Genomic DNA, 20,579 nt, shown 5'->3' on the forward strand with positions numbered 1-20,579 from the left:
CACTCAAATTTTAGAAATTTAAAAATAGGAGGTTCTTCCTTGAAGCTTGAAACATAGTAAATTGAAGGCAAATGAATACTTGGTTGTGTCCTATACTGTGGATAGTAAATGGAACTCAGTATACTCAAAAGAATGGATTGAATAGGTAAATAGCTTCAAAAAATCCAAACCTTCCAAAAATACGACATTCCTTAAGGAGATTGGGGTGTTCAATAAGATGCTCCTAACTTCAAGATAGACATTGCAAAGAATAACAGCATCCTCTGGCTCATCAGACAAATGATTAGCCTGGATAGACTGTGGAACTGAGCCAGTGCGATAGTATTTCTGTTGTCAAAAAGAACACTTATGCTATTCTACATGGTAAAATGGAGGAACATGATACGTTTTTAGGCCTACTTAAGAAGCTTTTGCCCAACGCTGCAAAGAAAAAGCCTAAAGAAAAGTACAAGGAATCAATGGATAGACAGTCGAATAGGTTACTTGTTTTTAGCATTTACTGGGTAGGAGATCATTTAAGGCTTCAAGCAGTGTCCTTTGAACAGATTTCATTATTTATACCAGGAGCAGCATCACCCATTCATTGCAGCTTTCCAAGCAAGAGCTCTTTCCTGAATATTTTGCTTTATGCCACATGCGCCTGCATGCATTAAAATGAGCCTTCAAGAGTACAAGAATCTCTTATTTCTACTTATTTAATTATCCTGATGTTTGGGACATCCAAATCAACAAAGAAATAGGGAAGATAATTCTGTGCGCAACCCAGCAATGAAGAATTTGTAACAGCCTTGTAACGTTATCATTTTGTCTAGTTGGCTCTCTTACTGCCACCTCAAATTTGCCAAGTTGGAAGCATTCAATCAAGAGGGGTTAGTAGCCCCTGTGTCTCTCTACAAGAAAGAGATATGACTCATTCTCCCATCATGCAGATTTTTATGTCATTATGTCAGTTCCTTAACAAATGCCCTAAGTGTCGTTTTATGGAGGTAGCACTGCACAATTTTGAAGAGCGGTTAATTAAATTCAACCTTCATAGCAGTTACAAGATTTGTACTGTCAGGTGAAACATAATGATGAGTGAAATATAAAACTCTCTAAGAGTGAATCAAAAGGAGTTTTCATCAACAAAACCTCAAGGGGCCAGAGCCAGTATCTCCAATTGACTCCCCATTCATGACACAAATAGCCACCTTCCCCAAATAGAAAACTTGCTACCAGAATGAAGGACAAGAAATCAATTTGGCTAGAGAAAAAATAAGATTGATCATACTGTTCAGAGAAAATTTTCTGCATGTCAAACTCACTGATAAAACTCAAGCTATAAGCAAAGTAAGTAACCTTCCTCTCTAGGTCCTAATGGTCAGACACTCAACCAAAAGGATACTTTACCTCTTTCTATAGGCTAACCTCTTCCTATTGCTCCAGAGAGGCTAGAAAGCATCAACCTTTTCACTGCACTACAGAGAGAGTGCAAGGCAATCTGGTCTGAAGAACTAAGTGTTTTACTACATTAAAAGAAATCCCATTTTATTTGAGTTAATTAAAATTGAGATTGCATGATGTAAAAGCATCCCTCATTGTGACTAGCACATAGTTGTTTCTCAATAAATTATTCTCTTCCTTCAAAGAAATCTGGCAAACAAAATCATTGCCTGACAGAGGCTCCTAAGGGGCCTGTTTTAATGAATAAATAAGCACACCATTCGTTCAGTAAATATTCATGGAGGACCTATGACTATGTATCAGGCTCTATATTAGTATGCAAACATGAAATAAGATGAGGGGCACTCACATTTAAATTGCTATTATGTAAACAAATGCTTTAAAATATCTTAAAAATCTGCAAATTGTACAAAGATCAGCCTCAGCACAGTCTACTGAAATATCTGTCACAAATTCTAAGTCATTGAGACTTGTTCAAGCAACATTTATTGAGCACCCGCTCTATCCCACGCACGGTATTTGTTGCTGAGAACACAGATAAAGAATGTCTCTCATCTAGAGATGCTCTTAATCTAGTCGGGTAGGCGGAAATAGATAGATGATTAAAATGTTATGGTTATATCCTGCACGGGAGCTATGGATCAAAGAAGCGATCCCAGATCGGATGGTGGGAAACTGTCGCTGACTTTCAGTACTGGACCACATCCTTAAAAATAGATTTCTCACTGAATAGTAGTCCAATTCTACTTCTGCTCACCAAACATTTGAATCATGGGGTCTGAAATCTCTTGGACATATGTTGACTATTGTCCAATTCATAGATCATGTTCAGATAGTTTGGGTCTTTAGAAATATACAATTCCAATGAGACTTGAAGCCCTTGCTATTTTCAGTAGTGAAGGATTTCCTTAATAAATTCCTATGCCATTATCTCTGCCCAGCCTAACTCCTCTCCTAGAATTCAGTGCTCAAAATAGAGTATAAAGAACCCTTCATGCAACAAAATATGCATCAGTCCCATCCACCTGGATAGTAATTTCTATCTCAACAAAGGTCCTTTTCTTTAACTAGAAGTGTGACATCACTTTCTTCACAAGCTTACGCTGACAATAGTACTTAGGTTTGTTGGGTCAGTTGGACAATTACCATTGTTTTCAGTTCATCACATTGGAGCATTTCTCCTTCAGTAGGAATTCCACAGTCTCCTACCAGTTGTGAGCAAGCCCCTTTCCCTTTAAAAATATTCCCTAATATTTGACAACAATTTTCCCTTCTGCAACACAACCCCATTACCACCTCTGACTTGTTTGAGAGTTTGTCATTTTCTGTAAGTCATGAAAAAGTATTCCTTTCATCCTAGGAAAACGAGACAGATTCTTTTTCTTTGAAGTGAAGTCTTTGACCCTTACTCTCCAGATGAGTAATGCAAGTAGTTAACAATAATGACATATTTGTAGAGAGTCTTTCATCCAATGTCCCTGCACTGTAAAATGGGTAAGGAAATCTTTCCACCCAGCAGAGATGGCTTCTTATTAGTTCATAAAACTGGGCCCAGACTTAGGAAAACTTGTGACATACGTGAAACCTGCATTTGGCATCCAAAACAGGCATTTGGGTTTCCAAATGCTACCTGCTGTAGCTGGACATAGATTAAAGAAAAAGGAAAGTTCATCCCTGTCACAGTAGTAGCAGATATACATGAAACCCTCTCAAGAAACAGAACTAAATTTATTTTGATTAATAATAATAATGATAATTAATATCGTTAGCATGTATTACAATGCTTACTATATGTCAGACTATTCTAAACATCATATATGCATAACTCCTTTAATCCTCCCAACAGCTCTGAGAAATAGGTACTACTAGCATTTCCCATTTTACAGATTAGGGCACTGAGGTAGAAAAGCATTAAGGAACATGCCCAAGGTCATCCAGTTAATAAATGGTGAAGCTAGAATATGAATCCAGGAGCCCCAGAGCCCATGCTACTGACACCAGATTATGTTCATATATCGGAAGTACTAAGACACAGCCATGGCCCTCAAGGAACTCACAGTTTAGAATGCATTACCCTAGTTAAGGGAGTAGCCTGAAGAGTATTCTTAAGAAGGGACTAGTAGAAATTTCAGATCCTTAAAAAGTGGTGGTAGAGCCCTCACTGTATCATATAGGTAACAGCCTCTCATACCTACTCAATGCTTCATCACTAAAACACATACCAAAAAAATATTGCAGAAGAAATGAAGATCTGTATGGACTTGATCTGGTAGATAGAGCTCAATGACTCGAGATAAAAATTCTCCAGGATTCCAAGATATGTCAGTTGACCTCATCCTAGACACCTAGAAGGCAACAATAAGGTGCTATTTTAAAATTGTACATTTTTCCCTTTCTACCAGGTGCAAGTACAAGGAATGACTGGAAACATCCAATTTGATACTTACGGACGTAGGACAAATTATACCATCGATGTATATGAAATGAAAGTCACTGGCTCTCGAAAAGTAAGTAACCAAAACAGACTTCCAAAGAAAAATCTCTTAGAAGGAGACAACACTTAGATGCAAGAAAATAAGTATTAGGAAGCACACACAAAGGAAATTCCCACATATTATTTTTGCCTTTCCATTTAGTGAGGATTGGAGATATGATGCACAGAGTTGTTTTGGATCCATCTACACATTTTTAAAGGAGGATTTCCCTCTGAGGCTGGTCCTATAAAATGGTAGACTCATGAGTTATTAACAGCTTCCTACAATAAAGGGAAGGAATCACAAATTTCATAGCACCTTGTTATTTAAACAGAAGCTTCCAAAGTACATAAGGTTTTACGAAAATAATTGGAAAATAGGTATTTTTCCACCTCGCCGACTTACCCACCAAATAAACTCTTGGACACAGTACCTTTCTCTGTAGCTGAATTTTATAGTGACCACTTTGCTTCTGTCATACTAACAGTTGAGTTAGCCAAGAAGTGGGAATTTATTAGCCATTTGATAAAACCTGAGCATAAAATATCTTGTTTCATTTCTACAGGATACTCACTGATTTCCCACCTCTACCTCCCAGCTTTCGTATACTTCAAAACAAAGTATTTTTCTGCTATAAGAGTTTAAAGAAAAAAAAACCTGATAATCCTACAGTGGATTAAATTATTCTACAAAATATGTCAGGGTGAGGTAGGGACAGGAACCCCCAGGATGAAGGAACAGCACTTCTGTTTGTGTGTCCGTGTTGGGGTGCTCGCAGGAGTGGCAAGACAGAGGGAGACAGGGTGTCAGTCCTTATAATGTTCAAGCTACTGGGGAAAAACGAAGTTTTGTTCCACAACAGCATTTGAATTTCATGCAGTACTTTTTGAGTGAAAAATAGGCATCCAGGTCAAAAAAATGTCTGCTCTTTCTAGGCTGGCTACTGGAATGAGTATGAAAGGTTTGTGCCTTTCTCGGATCAGCAAATCAGCAATGACAGTGCGTCCTCAGAGAACCGCACCATAGTAGTAACTACCATTCTGGTAAGTGTGGACAGAGGGGAGGTGGTCTTTCTGTCCAGCAAGATTTCTGTTTTCCGAAAAGCATCATTCAGTTAGTAGGAAATACCTCAAGTTCAAGCAATGAAAACAGGACAGCTCAGGAAACGCTCAAAGTAGCTTGCCATGATGATGAACAGAATGTCATTTAAAAAAAAAAAAAAAAGAAGGCCGGGCACAGTGGCTCACGCCTGTAATCCTAGCCCTCTGGGAGGCCGAGGCGGGTGGATCGCTCGAGGTCAGGAGTTCGAGACCAGCCTGAGCGAGACCCCGTCTATACTAAAAATAGAAATAAATTATCTGGACAACTAAAAATGTATGTAGAAAAAATTAGCCGGGTATGGTGGCGCATGCCTGTAGTCCCAGCTACTCGGGAGGCTGAGGCAGTAGGATCGCTTAAGCCCAGGAGTTTGAGGTTGCTGTGAGCTAGGCTGACGCCACGGCACTCACTCTAGCCCGGGCAACAAAGTGAGACTTTGTCTCAAAAAAAAAAAAAAGAATAGTAATTTAGAACAGTTTCAAATATCATTCTCCTCTTTCCTGCCCCCGCCCCTGTAGGACTGATCCTTCATCCGGACTTGAAACCTAATTCTTCATTGTAGGGGAGGCAGCATTGTATGGAGAAGAGAGTAGATTAGGGTTCTAACATTAGGTCTAACACTAACCTGTGTAGCTGTGCAAGTCACAACTTCTCTGACCCTCAGGTTGTTGTTTTCTTAATTTATGGAAGGGGTGTAACAATAATCTCCTAGATATGTTGTAAGACCATTTCAGGGCACAATTTACCACATGAAGAAGCTTTTCTGCTAAACTCAAAGCACTGTTAAATTGTGAGATTATATTCTCATTTAGTCTTAAAACATTTTTCTAGAAGCTGGTTTGTTTTTACTGAACAAAGTGCAAAGCTGGGTTAAAAACAAGTATGCCACTAGGTGTGAAACTATGACTAACAGAATGAAGACTTGGCTGAAGTTTACCTTTCATTTAAACATACATATCAAATACTCCCTTTGTCTTAGAGACTGTACTAGGCCCTGGGATATAAAAATAAAAAAGCCACAGACCTCAACCTCACAAAGATCATAGTGTTTCCCCAGCGTTTGCCTCGACTGGCTGTGATATGTACATGGTAAATCTTGAGAAATCAAAGGCAGTTTACCTTCATGTAACTAAGGGAAATACGTCTTCCCAATGTGACTAAATCAAAGACTTTATAGGTGAAAACTGGTCCCTCTTTCAAACTCCCAAGAAGAACTTAAATCTTTCTCTACTTCTGTAAATCATCCATTAAGGACTCCAAAAAATATGTGGCCCAGTGGATAGTCAATTGAGGCTCTTCTGCTTATTAAGAAAAAATTTTAAAGGCTCTTTTCATACCCCAAATCTCAATAGCAACAGAGGGGGAAGTTTCATTATTACATTTATTATCTCTTAGAAAAATGTATAGGAGTAATCCTTTGATCTTGCTTCTGATCCCAAAGGAATCACCATATGTAATGTATAAGAAGAACCATGAGCAACTGGAAGGAAATGAACGATATGAAGGCTATTGTGTAGACTTAGCCTATGAAATAGCTAAACACGTAAGGATCAAATACAAATTGTCCATTGTTGGCGATGGGAAATATGGCGCAAGGGATCCAGAGACTAAAATATGGAATGGCATGGTTGGGGAACTTGTCTATGGGGTGAGTGTTTTTTCAATTCCATTTTCATTTACCTCCATGCTTTCCAATTAACAAAGAAGATAGAGGATTTGGCTTTCAAGTGCAATATTTATCCAACTGTATAGTTTTCATATAGTCTTTAAGAAAAATGTTTTCTTCTACAGTTGAACTCTATAAAGGTAGGTTGTCAACAGTATTCTTTGAACAATAGGATTATTTTACTAAAAGGAAAGCAAAATTGGGGGATTTTATTTGGTTAACATTAAGCACAGCCTGCTCTCTACTGAAAATCTGTTCCTTCTGTGTTCTCTAGCTCAAGCAGCAGAATCACCACCCACATACTTGCCTAGCCATCCGCATCATCTTTCCTCATTGTTCTTCTCATACCTAGTCAGTCACCATGTCCTGTGAATTCTACTCTTAAAGTTCTCAAATCCAGACACACTCTTCACCCCCACCATCATCACCTTAGTTAAGGTTCTTACCATTTGTCAGTCATTTAACTGGTTTCCCTGTCTCTGTTCTTGCTCTGGCAAGTCAGGTCTCCACATTACTATAATCTCTCACTTTAAAAATCAGGATTAAATTCAAATTCCTTTGTATGGCAAATAAGGCACTTTTTAATCTAGCACATGCCTACCTCTCTAGTTTCATCTTGTACTCCTTCCCCTTCACGTCCAATGTTCCAGCTATAGTAAAGTGTGTGTTGTTCCCTGAAGGTACCAAGCTCTCAGGGTATGCTTGGAGGTACTTTTGCCTCTCTTCAGCCAGCTAACACTACCTACTAGTCCCCCAGAACACAGAGGTAATATCTCTTTCAGGAAGCCTTCTCTATTCCCATCTACTCACCTGCAATCTGGGTTAGGTGCCCTTGATTTTTGCTTCCTTATAGTACTTTTTGCATTAATATAGTACTTCTGAACCTGTATTGTAATGATCTATTTACAAGTCCAGCTGCCCTACTAGACAATGAACTCCTTGAGGACAGAAGACATATCTAATTCATTTTAATATCTCAGGGCCTGAAACATAAAAGTTCAATAAATACTTGTTGAATTAATGAATGAATAAATGAATAGAATGGCTCTACGAAGGACTTGGTCATAGGCTAAGTGCAAAATAATTAATACTAATAATTAGGGCTTTTAAGAAGGGTACAGTGGTATCTTCAGAACTCCTCAGTGACTTAGTTTTAATGGGAATGTCAGTTCTTGGGTAGCCCAATGAGGCATATGGAGATAAGCAGAACTGGACATAAGAACTGCTCATTAGGTGAAATAGCACTAGAGAACTAGCCCAAGTGCAGGTGGTGGTGACAGAGGTTTAATTCTAACAGACAAGGATTACTTGCAATGATTGGTCCCTGTCTACACAATAGGTAAGGAGAAGACAGAGTAATCTAGGAGGTGGAGATACTAAGAAGTCTCAGCTGGCAAGAAGCAAACATCCAGGTTATCTACTGGACTGAGGTTCAGGAGAAGAACTCTAGTACTTAAGATGAGAGCCAGCAAGAATAAGGTACAGCTCTCCAATCATAAGAGAGTACTGGGGTTGCTAAATAAGTTTGGGGGACAAGCCTTGGGGTAGAAGCACAAAAGCAGAAACTCATTTCTAAAAATAAGGGCACAGAAATGGAACCAAGGCTTAAAATGAGGCTGGACCCCAGGTATCAAAACTGGAGCACCATCTTCCAGTCAGACAAGAAGTAAGACAACTTGAATCTCAGCCCCCATCTATAGTACTGAGGCCAATTATCTCCTGTCTTGTGTCAAGGTTGGTCCCGGGAACTGGGGTAGGGTTGAGTGGCAGATGAGATTCAAGCAGATCCAGAAGTGAGAAAGAGAAGAATTTCTAATGTCAGAGAGGGCTGAACAAGGGACTGAGTACTTGTCATGATTTCTGAGGATCCTGAGAAGCTCTGAACCCCGTTGACATAGCTCTAACCTCTTACTTTACAAGTTGGTGATAATGCTAATGCCTTCTTCTCTTTCCTGTCCCTCATCTCCCTAGCACTTAGACTCTAAGAGATCTTGTCCTACTTACAGCTCTCCCTTGCTCTTAGCACATTACTTGATACATAGCAAATGCTCACTTTTTGCTTTAATTAATCAATGCCTGGCATATAGTAATGCCTAGCCAATGTTCATTAAATTGAGTTAATGGTGGAATATAATCCTATAATAATTATAATATTATTATTATTAGCTACCACTTGTATATTTACTAGTTGTCAGATACTGTGCTAAGCACTTTATAGGCATTATATAATTTACTTTCACAACATGCTTCTGAGGAAGGTGACATTATTAACCTCTTTCTACATATGAGAAAATTGAGGCCTAGAGAGGTAAAGTCACATGCCAAAGACCAAACAGCTTGTAGCAACTATCTTAGTCCATTCAGACTGCTATAACAAAATACCATAATAAACTGGGTAGCTTGTTAATAACAGAAATTTATTTCTCGCAGTTCTGGAGGCTGGAAGTCCAAGATCAAGGCAGATTCATTGTCTTGTGAAGGCTCACTTTCAGGCTCATAGACGGTACCGTCTTGCTGTGTCCTCATGTGGTGGAAGTGGTGCAGGGTCTCTCTTGGGCCCCTTTTACAAGGGAGCTAATCCCATTTGTGAAGGCTTTGCCCCCATGATCTAATCATCTCCCAAAGGCCCCACTTCCTAATACCATCACCTTGAGGTTTTGACATGTGAAGGGAGTTTCAACATATGATGGGGAAACACAAATATTCAGACCATAGCAGTAACACAATGATTTGAAACTAAGTCATCGACTCTGAAGTCCATGTTTTTATTTTTAATATTTCATTTATTTTTTACTTTTAATTATGGATACATAATAGTTGTTTATCTTTATAGGGTACATGTCATGATTTGATACAGGCATACAATGTGAATTAATCAAATCAGGGTAACTGAGGTATCTATCACCTCAGGCAATTATTTCTTTCTGTTAGGAATATTCCAGTTCCATTCTTTTAGTTATTTTAAAGTATACCCTAACTTATTGTTGATTATAGTCACTTTATTGTGCCATAAAATATTGGTCATTCTATCTAACCGTTTAACTATATTTTTGTACCCATTAACCATTCCCACTTTATCCCTCCCTTCCTGCTACCCTTCCAGCCTCTGGTAACCATCATTCTCCTCTGCTTCCGTGAGATTATTCATTTTTAGTATTTAGCTCCCTCATGTGAGTGAGAACATGTGAGATTTGTTGTTCTGTACTTGGCTTATTTCACTTAACATAATGTTCTCCAGTTCCATCAATGTTGCAAATGGCAGGATTTCATTCTTTTTGTGGCTATATAATATTCCATTGTGTATATGTACCATAATTTCTTTGTCCATTCATCTGTTGATGGATACCTCAGGTTAATTCCAAATCTTGCCTATTGAATATAGTGCTCCAATAAACATGAAAGTGCAGATATCTTCTCAATACACTGATTTCCCCTCCTTTGGATATATACCCAGCAGTGGGGTTGATAGGTCATATGGTAGTTCTATTTTTAGTGTTTTTCAGGAATCTCCACACTGTTTAACATAGTGGCTGCACTAATTTACATTCCCACCAACAGTGTACAAGGGTTCTCCTTTCTCCAAATCCTCGCTGGCATTTGTTATTCCCTGTCTTTTTGATAAAAGCCATTTTAACTGGGGCAAGATGATATCTCATTGTAGTTTTGATTTGCATTTCTCTGATGACTAATGATGTTGAGCATTTTTTCATATGCCTGTTGGCCATTTGTATGTCTTCTTTTGAGAAATGTCTATTCAGATTTTTTGCTCATTTTTAAATCGGATTATTTGATTTTTTCCCATTGAGTTGTTGGAGCTCCTTATATATTCTGATTATTAATCCCTTGCCAGATGGGTAGTTTGCACAAATTTTCTCCCATTTTGTGGGTTGTCTCTTCCCTTTATTGATTGTTTCCTTTGCTGTGCAGAGGCTTTTTAGCTTGATGTGATCCCATTTGTCCAAGTTTGCTTTGGTTGCCTGTGCTTTGGGTATTACTCAAAAAGTCCTTGCCCAAACCAATGTCCTGAGTGCATTTCCCCAATGTTTTCTTTTAGTAGTTTCATAGTTTCAGGTCTTAGATTTAAGTTTTTAATCCATTTTTATTTGATTTTTGTATATGGTGAGAGATAAGGGTCTAGTTTCATTCTTCTGCATATGGATATTCAGTTTTCCCAGCACCATTTATTGAAGAGACTGTCCTTTCCCACTGTATGTTCTTGGCACATTTGTCAAAGATAAATTCAATAGATGTGTAGATTTATTTCTGAGTTCTCTATGCTGTTCCATTAGTCTATGTGTCTGTTTTCATGCTGATACCATGCTGTTTTGGTTACTACAGTTCTGTAGTATAATTTGAAGTCAGGTAATGTGATTCCTCCAGTTTTGTTCTTTTTGCTCAGGATGGCTTTGGATATTCTGGGTCTTTTGCATTTTCATATAAATTTTAGCATTATTTTTTCCTATTTCTGTGAAAAATGTCATTTGTATTTTGATGGGGATTACATTGAATCTGTAGATTGCTTTGCATAGTATGGACATTTTAACAATATTGATTCTTCCAATCCACAAGCATAGAATATCTTTTCATTTTTCTGTCTTCTTCAATTCCTTTCATCAATGTTTTATAGTTTTCATTATAGAGATCTTTCATTTCTTTGGTTAATTCCTAGGTATTTTATTTTATTTATAGCTATTGTAAAGGGATTACTTTCTTGGTTTCTTTTTTAGACTGTTTACTGTTGGCATATAGAAATGCTACTGATTTTTATATGTTGATTTTGTATCCTGCAACTGTCATGAATGTGTTTATCAGATCTAGTAGTTTTTTGTGGAATCTTTAGTTTTCTCTAGATATAAGATCTGCAACAAGGATAATTTGCCTTCTGCCTTTCCAATTTGGATGCCCTTTCTTTCTTTTCTTGTCTGACTGCTCTAGCTAGAACTTCCAGTATTATGTTGAATAACAGTGGTGAGAGTGGGCCTCCTTGTCTTGTTCCAGATCTTAGAGGAAAGGCTTTGAGGTTTTTCCCATTCAGTATGATACTCGCTGTGGGTCTATCATATATGGCTTTTATCACGTTGAAGTAAATTCCTTCTATACCAGTTTTTTGAGAGTTTTTATCATGAAGGGATGTTGAATTTTATTGAATCCTTTTTCAGCATAGCATCAATTGAAATGATCAAATGGTTTTTGTCCTTCATTCTGCTGATATGATGTATCACATTGATTGATTTGCTTATGTTGAACCATCTTTGCATCCCTGGGATGAATCTCACTTAATTATGATGAATAACCTTTTTAATGTGCTATTGAATTCAGTTTGCTAGTATTTTGTTGAGGATTTTTGCATCTATGTTTATCAGAGATATTGGCCTATAGTTTTCTTTTCTTGTTGTATCTTTGTCTGATTTTAGTATCAGGGTGATACAGGCCTTGTAGAATGAGTTTGGAAGTATTCCCTCCTCCTCATTTTTTGGAATAGTTTAAGTAGGATTGCCATTAGTTCTTTTTTTTTTTTTTTTTTTTTGAGACAGAGTCTTGCACTGTTGCCCAGGGCTAGAGTGAGTGCTGTGGCATCAGCCTAGCTCACAGCAACCTCAAACTCCTGGGCTTAAGCAATCCTACTGCCTCAGCCTCCCGAGTAGCTGGGACTACAGGCATGCACCACCATGCCTGGCTAATTTTTTCTATATAGATTTTTAGCTGTCCAAATCATTTCTTTCTATTTTTAGTAGAGACGGGGTCTCACTCTTGCTCAGGCTGGTCTCGAACTCCTGAGCTTGAGCGATCCACCCGCCTCGGCCTCCCAGAGTGCTAGGATTACAGGCGTGAGCCACTGCGCCCGGCTGATGAGAGACATTTTATTACTGTTTCTATCTTGTTATTTGTTATTGATTTATTCAAGTTTTGGGTTTTTTTCTGCTTCAAACTTGGTAGGTTGTATCTTTCTAGGAATTTATCCATTTCTTCTAGGTTATCCCATTTATTGGCATGTAGTTGCTCATAATAGTTTCTAATGATCCTTTGGATTTCTACAGTATCAGTTGCAATGCTTCCTTTTTCATCTCTGATTTTATTTATTCAGATCTTTTTTTCTTTGTTAGTCTGGCTAAAGGTGTGTCAATTTTCTTTATATTTTCAAAAAAACAACTTTTGTTGATCTTTTGTATTATTATTTGTTTCAATTTCATTTATTTCTGATTTGATCTTTATTATTTCTTTTCTTCTACTAATTTTGGGTTTGGTTTGCTCCTGTTTTTCTAGTTCTTTGAGATGCATTGTTAGGTTGTTTATTTGAAGCTTCTCTACTTTTTTGATGGAGGCACTTATTGCTATAAATTTTCCTCTTATTACTGAGTTTGCTATATCCCATAGGTTTTGACATGTTTTGTTTTCATTTTCATTTGTTTCAAGAAATTTTTAAATTTCCTTCTTAATCTCTTCATTGACCCACTGATCATTCAGGAGCATATTGTGTAATTTCCATGTGTTTGTATGGTTTCCAATGTTCCTCTTGTTATTGATTTCTAGTTTTATTGCATTGTGGTTAGAGAAAATACTTAGTATGATTTCAATTATTTTGAATTTTTAAGACTTGTTTTGTGTCCTAACATATGGTCTATCCTTGAGAATGATCTATGAGTTCAGTAGAAGAATGTGTATTCTGCAGCTGTTGGATGAAATATTCTATAAATATCTATTAGATCCATTTGGTCTATAGTATGGATTAATTCCAATATTTCTTTGTTGATTTGCCGTCTGGATGATCTGTCCAATGCTGAGAGTGGAGTGTTGAGGTTTCCAGCAATTACTATACTAGGGTCTATCTCTCTCTTTAGCTCTGATAATATTTGTTTAATATATCTGATTGCTCAGTGTTAGGTGTATATATATTTAGAATAGTTATATCTTCTTGCTGAATTTATCCCTTTATCATTATATAATGACCTTGTCTCTTTTTATAGTTTTTGTCTTGAAATCTATTTAATCTGATAGAAGTATAGCTAATTCTGCTCTTTTTTGGTTTCCACTTTCACAAAATATCTTTTTCATCCCTTTATTTTCAGTCTATGTGTGTGTTCATGGGTGAAGTATATTTCTTGCAGACAACATATAGTTGGCCTTTTTAATTTATTCAGCCACTCTATGTCTTTTGATTGGAGAGTTTAGTCCATTCACATTCAATGTTATTATTGATAGGTAAGGACTTACTACTGCCATGTTATTTGATTTCTGGTTGTTTTGTGGGCCTCTCTTTCTCTCTTACTTCCTGTCTTCTTTTGTTAAAAGTGATTTTCTTGGGTAGTACGTTTAATTTCTTGTTTTTTATTTTTTGTGTATCTGTTGTAGGTTTTATGATTTGAGGTTACCATGAGGTTTGCTAAATACATTTTATAACCAATTATTTTAAACATATGACAACTCTGCTTATAAACAGAAAGAAATCTAACAGGAATTCTACCCTTTAACTCCACCTCCCCCCACTTTTTAACTTTCTGTTGTTTCCATCTATATCTTTTTATACTATCTCTCTCTCAAAAATTTGTTGTAGTTATTTTCGATGGTTTGTCTTGTAGTCTTCCTACTCAAGATATAAGTGGTTTATGTACCATAATTACAGCAATAGAATATTCTGTATTTGTGTACTTACTGTTACCAGTAAGTTGTGTAACTTCAGATGATTTTTTATTGTTCATTAATGTCCTTTTCTTTCATATTGAAGAACTTTTAGCATTTCCTGTAGAACAGGTGTGGTGCTGATGAAATCCCTCAGCTTATGTTTGTCTGGGAAAGTTGTTAATCTCCATATATTGCTTCTTCTTTCCAATTTGTCTACCTGTGAGTGAGGTAGCTTGAGAATTAGAGAGTCCCTTATATGCTTAGTGACTTAGATGCCATGTCCCCACTTCTGAATAGGTAAAGATTCTCCAGGAAGAACCTTCCCATCTTTTCCCTCCAGTTCTTTTTACTAAAGACAAAAGCAATAGCCAGGGAAGGCTCTTACAAAAAATGTCCTCTTCCCTCCCCTGACCTAAAACAACTTTCTGATGCTTTCTGGGCTTATAACATGAGGTGATTCCAGAGAACTGACAGAAAACCAACCCATTGGAGAAGACTGCCAGACTCTGTTTTCCTCTAAAACCTATGGCTATGAAAAAGACATTCTTATCATGCTTGGAGTAAGAGCTCTCTGTTAGGGAGGATGATCTCATAAGATAAATGTATCTTCATCTTCATTTAGAAGTTTTATTCTTTTGGCATTGAGAAGTTTGCAACTTCTCTATCAATGATAGAAATGGAGATAAATGAAAACACAGGCTTTCATTTCTGGAAGGCCTGGCCTCTAGTGGGTTTACAAGTTGCTGAAGAAAAAGAAGAGTAGAAAATCCCTAGTGATTTCTATAAGTTCTTAATGAGCAAAAGGATGGAGAACAGGAAACTTTCTTGCAGTGAATATGAAAACTACACAGATAGGCCCTGCTCTATCTTTAGGGTGTTTTCCTTTATGCTTTTAGTATGTAAAACAGATCAAAGCAGAAAAAAATGAAGTCAGGGATGAAGAAAGCTTTGCAAAGGAGATTTCAGTGTCGACCATAAAGTCTCAAGAAAGAGTCAAAATGAATTAAATTTGTTAAAGAATAAAGAAGCCAATCAGCTTCTTTTCAGATGATTCCTAAAAGGGTTTTTCCCCCCTCTAAAGAAATTCAAATCAAGGTTGATGCTGGGGCACCTTGTATCTCTAAGAAGGCTATTTTTGAAACAAACGTCAGTAGGACACAATGTGCCCCATTATGTAAGCCCTTCAGAACATTATGGACTTGAAACTGTCCACCTGCTTTTAGAAGTTTTGATTTTGAGCTTGATATCTATAACACCACCACATAGTAATTGTCCCAGCTCAAATGGCTTACGGACTACAAGTTTTTATGGCTCCCAAATAGCATATGTTTTAAGAGAGCATTTAAAAACAGCATTTTTTGCTGGCAGGCCTCTTAAACATCCTTAAGCTTGCCTTTTCATTCATTTTACAGATGAATATAGGGACTAGCCAGAACTGGACATGAGAACTACCCATTGAGTAAATTAGGAAATCAAAGCCTGATGGAAGTGACAATGGTGGGAGAGTTATGACAAGCTTAAAAAATCTCCCAGTTTGGCAGCCCAGGTTTCATGACTCCTGGTATAATGTTCTGTCCACTGGGTCACACTGGCTCAGTTTACTATGCTTGTCAGATTATGGGAAGACTGGTATTGTATCAGTCAGATATAGCATCCCTGTGTGGTTTCCAGGGGTTTACGATCTAGTTGGATTATAAGCTTTTCCAACCAAGATACCTCTCTATGGTATTGATTATCTATGGCCTCCAGGATAATGTAACATACATCTCTAGTTATCACTTGAAATATTTGAAAACCCAATGTAAACAGCTGGGGGGTTCTGCCCTTGGAGATGAATAAAAGAAAGTCAGAAAAGGGGCTAGAAGGAAATTGATGCCCTAATTAACAATAAGACATCTCCAAATGGCCAGCTGCCCTGTTCTTTATGTTCCTAGCACTTAGAACTAAGGATAAAGAGGAGAGTGCTTGCTTTGGGAAAGGCCCAACAAGCTACTGCCCAGATTGGTTCTTGTGGCCCGGAAGACAGCAGAGAGCTTGGGAACAGAGATGAGGTTAGGGAGATGGTTGATTACAGGTCACATTCTCTGGGTGTCCCCAGACTCCTTCACACTCTCCGAACAAATGGCAATTTTACAGATACTATTTGCACTGACATTTCTCTGCCTAGAAGAAATTATCTCTTAGGTTGTCACTATCTTAAGCTAGATTCATTTTCCATTAAGAAAGGCAGAAAGTCGATCTGTCCTTCTAGCTAAAAGGCAGAAAAGCAAGGGTCTAGTAACAGATGCCAAATAATCTTCTATTCTTCAGGTGATTACACTGAGCTTTGGCAGAAGGGCTGATGATTTGATAAAAGTGTCCCCTCCTTCAAACAATGCATGCTAACTCCAGAAAGAAGCATTCATGACGCTTGGAAGTCTGCCATTCTAAGCAGGGAGGGGGGGAGTATTTCCAACCAAATGTCACACAAGGCCTTCATCCAGCTCCAGGGACACTCCTTTATCTTCACTTTGTCTTTAACTCTCTCAGCTCCCCAAGGACAAGGAGCCCTAATCGATAGATCCAGTCTGGGACATCTGTTCTGGATAAAGAAATGAGGAGATCCTGTTGTGACACTGCTTGTTGTTACACGGATTTAAATAGGCCTCATCCTTTTCTCCAGATCTTAAAAATTGCTGACAGTAAATATCCCATAGAGTACAGCCAATAAAGCAGTGTAAGTCTTGTTCCTCAACACACGGCAATTATCCTCCTATTGTCTAGCTTGATTCTGCCCTACTCTTTTCTCTGACACATTTAAACTTCCCAAAGGAAATGTCTGCCAAAGGCTACTAGAGCCTTGTGATTGATACAGGGATAGGAGGAGGTCGGGTCATGCCTGCTTCTTCTCTCGGGTAACATAATACCCTATGCATTACACATCAATACATTCTCTACTCCCTCTCTTCCGTCCTCTCCCTTGCTTTCAGAAAGTGCTTTAAAATGGTGGCTGACAAGTTCCTGCTCATGCGTAGTCTCCAGGTGGGTTACAAGTTTTATATCAGATGACAAGATGAAAATAAGATACAAGACTCCCAGCTCAAATAATTTTTAAAACTACATTTAAACTAAGTGTCATCTCTTCCTAAAATCTCTCAGATTCTTAAGTGCCTCATCCCTATATGTATGAGTTTGTTGGTTTTTAAGTTTTATGAAATTTACAACTTTGGCAACCCATCTATGAAAAGGATTATAAATCCCCTCAAGCTAAATCCCCTCCAATAATGCAGTTGTTCCAGGTTTGCCATTGGTGAGTGAAAAAACTGAAACCTAATTTAGTGTGTCTACTGAGCCCACACAGTCACTCCTAAACTGCTTGATTAAAATCCTTTAAGTAGTCAAGATGCAAGCAAAAACATTAGCAAACTCTTACCCTGATCTCTTTCCATTTGCTGGTTTTTGTCTGTCAAAAAGGGTATGAACACCCTCATACCACCTTCTTACCCACCTAGGTTTCTGAAAATGACTTGCCTACTCCTGTTACCAACACAAGCAGAGGCTTAAAGACAAAAGAGCACTGGAGTGGTTTGGGATGCCCCAAGAGAGGCACTTCATTATTGAGTCAGAATATCACTTACTCACAAGCTCCATACACAATTCTTAACACTCTCTCCCAGCCAGAGCTGGTTTTCATAAGAACAGAGACCAAGAAAGGAATTCCATTTGAGGAGTTGACTTTTTCAGTTTTTCATCAACATGGGCCTCCTAAATCTTTAACTTGCCTTGAAAGTGAACTTCCCCCTCATCTGCATGCTATGGCAGTCCCAGGAGAGCTAAATGGGTGTTTTTGGCAGTTCATTATCTGCTCCTCCCCATTTCCTTTAATAATCAAGTCGATTATGGACATTATGCCAAGTAGATCCTAAGTTCTGAAATAACCAACCATCACAACTACCTTTTATTATGGAGGATGGACTTGTAGTGGCCAAGGGCTTCTCCAAGGCTGGCTCTGATCTGACTGACAGTTCTGCTGCATTGGTCTCTCACCAAAAACACAAGAGAAGGCAGGAGTTGCTAAGTCTCCTACCAAGCTAGCTATCCTCGAGGCAGTCAATAGCACCCTTCCTTTCTATTAGTTGTGCCTTCTTCCACCTGCTTTTCACTATTCCTTTGTTTTTTCCCATCTATCATAGGTCTTTTTTAAGGTTCTGCATGGGGAAATCTCATTTTAGAGCCAAGTTCACCTCAATGAGGCATAACTGTGTACAGATTTAATGCCATTGGGGGTTACACCCTCCAAAAAACAAACTCCAGCTTCTTTGAAAAAGCTCCTTAGAAAGAAACCATTCAGAAAAGGTAGAAATGCCAGGCTGAGGGAAAAAGGCAAATGCCTGAGGGGAGCAGATTTTTCTTCTTGTCTTTTGTGATTTCAAAAGTACTTCAAACTAGGAATGGCCTCCTTTGGGAATCTGTTCTTTTGCTGAATGTACCTGGGAACCAGACAACAAAAGTCCTAATTTGTCTAATCAGCCACCTCTTGTTAGTTTTTAGTGGTGCTTGCCATGTAGTGGCATCAGAATCCCAGGTTTCAGCACCAAAGATGTCAGGTTGGGAGTCTGTTCTCAGTTCTTGGTGTGCTCTCGGCCGAAGAATGACCAGACACACCAGAGTGTCGAGTCCAGACTATTATCCTGGTCCTCTGACTCCTTTTTTGGAAAAATCACCAGCAAAGCCAATTCGATGGAGTAACCTCAGGCAGGGAGCAGTTTCACAGGAGTAGCTCTTTATTGTAGAATAAAGTCGGTCTGTCTCTGTGAATGGAGACAGACCAACTCACTCATGGATTGACCCACTCACTCCTGACTTCTCGGATTGTTTCCTTTTATTAGCCCAATCTGGAGGAAAGCTCTTGGGAGGTGTAGGATGTTATCAAATGATCAACAGGTGTCCTTAAAATTCCATCTGTGTATATCAGCTCTCTCTAAGAAAACCCATGTGGCGGGGGGGACAGTGAACTGCAATGCAGATTCAAGTTAATGGTATATTAATTACCCTTAGGTTACTCTAGGTCACTTTGTAAATCTTATTGTGCCTGGGCTGGGGAATTCCCAGATTGATAAAGCATGCCCTCCTTCCCCAGGTGTAGCAGTTACTCAGGATAGGATTAAGGTTGGGGCAGCACCAAAATGGAGTGCCGTCCTTGTCCTTCTTCCCAGGTGGAGCAATTGCTCCAAACAGCACCAACACAGGGAACCCTTTGTAAGGTTTTTTGGAGTGGCCGGCACCAGAGAAAGAAAGACGAGCAGAGTTGAAAGGGACAAGTAAAGAGGCTTTATTGGAGCACTCCTGGATGCCTGGGCGAGGTTCTCAGGTCCCGGGAGAAGAGAGAGAGACCTGAGAAGTCGCCCTGGCCAGAAGTCTGAGTGCGTTTATACATGTTTTTTAGGGCTGGGGGGTAGGGAGTTTTGGGGCGGAAAAGATTTATGGCGGGGAGAGCAAGGAGTTTTCCGTTGCAGTTTTAGGGCAGGTGTGGAGAAATAGGAGGGGCTGGTGGTATGGGTGGACTCCAGGAACCCTGACGGACTCCAGGAGCCGAGACCCTTGTCAGGGTAACCATCCAGGTGTGGTTATTCTTTTAACTCAGCTGGGCCTAGCAGGCGTTGTTCTCGGCAGGTCTCGTGGGCTTTTTCTTTTTTTTCATTAGGGAGGGGAGGGGTGCCCGCCACCAGCCTTACACCCTTGTCTGGAGAAGAGGCAGAGATCCTAACTAACAGTAGGTGTTTCAGTTACTGAGTTAGAGTGTCTTTATTTTAAAGGGGGCCAAGATTCCCAAACTCCTTTCTGTATCTGCTTGAAAAGAGCCCAAGTCCCCTAAATTCAGTCCAAAGTGATTTTCTCTCACAAATGTCCCCTCATTTATTCCTTCCAAAACAAACAAATGGCAACTTCTCCTAGAACTACCTTTTAGACTTAAAAGATCAAAAAACTACTTAAGTAATTGAATTCAAATGGAGATCAAGTGGGAAACGATATTAGAGGGATATTTGCATGTTCTGAGCAGGAGGCAGAGCCATGTTGGCAAGGAGAGGAGGTGGCTTTATCTGTGAATTTTCTTGGCGTGACAAAACTCTTTCTAGCTGATTCAGACTTTCTCTGCCAAAAACCCTGCTGGCTTTCAGGCCAATTCCATTCTCCTCTGTAGCCTTTGTTTCTATGACCAGGTCTAGCCCCAGGCAAAAAGGTAAAATAGACAAAATTTGTCTTTGGCTTCCCTCCAGTTAGCAGTGTAGAACTGGAGA

At 38.8% G+C, this 20,579-nt stretch overlaps 1 protein-coding gene across 1 annotated transcript in view; it reads left to right on the forward strand.

The window, feature by feature from the left end:
- Positions 1-20,579, forward strand: part of GRIA3 (glutamate ionotropic receptor AMPA type subunit 3) — a 274,784-nt gene that overhangs the window by 183,736 nt on the left and 70,469 nt on the right. The window contains exons 8-10 of the mRNA XM_045537747.1: positions 3,846-3,950; positions 4,853-4,960; positions 6,457-6,663. Of these exons, the coding sequence (XP_045393703.1) occupies positions 3,846-3,950; positions 4,853-4,960; positions 6,457-6,663 (420 nt within the window). The remainder of the gene's footprint in view (positions 1-3,845; positions 3,951-4,852; positions 4,961-6,456; positions 6,664-20,579) is intronic.

Source organism: Lemur catta, chromosome X (genome assembly GCF_020740605.2).
Source record: "Lemur catta isolate mLemCat1 chromosome X, mLemCat1.pri, whole genome shotgun sequence".
Lineage (NCBI taxonomy): Eukaryota > Metazoa > Chordata > Mammalia > Primates > Lemuridae > Lemur > Lemur catta.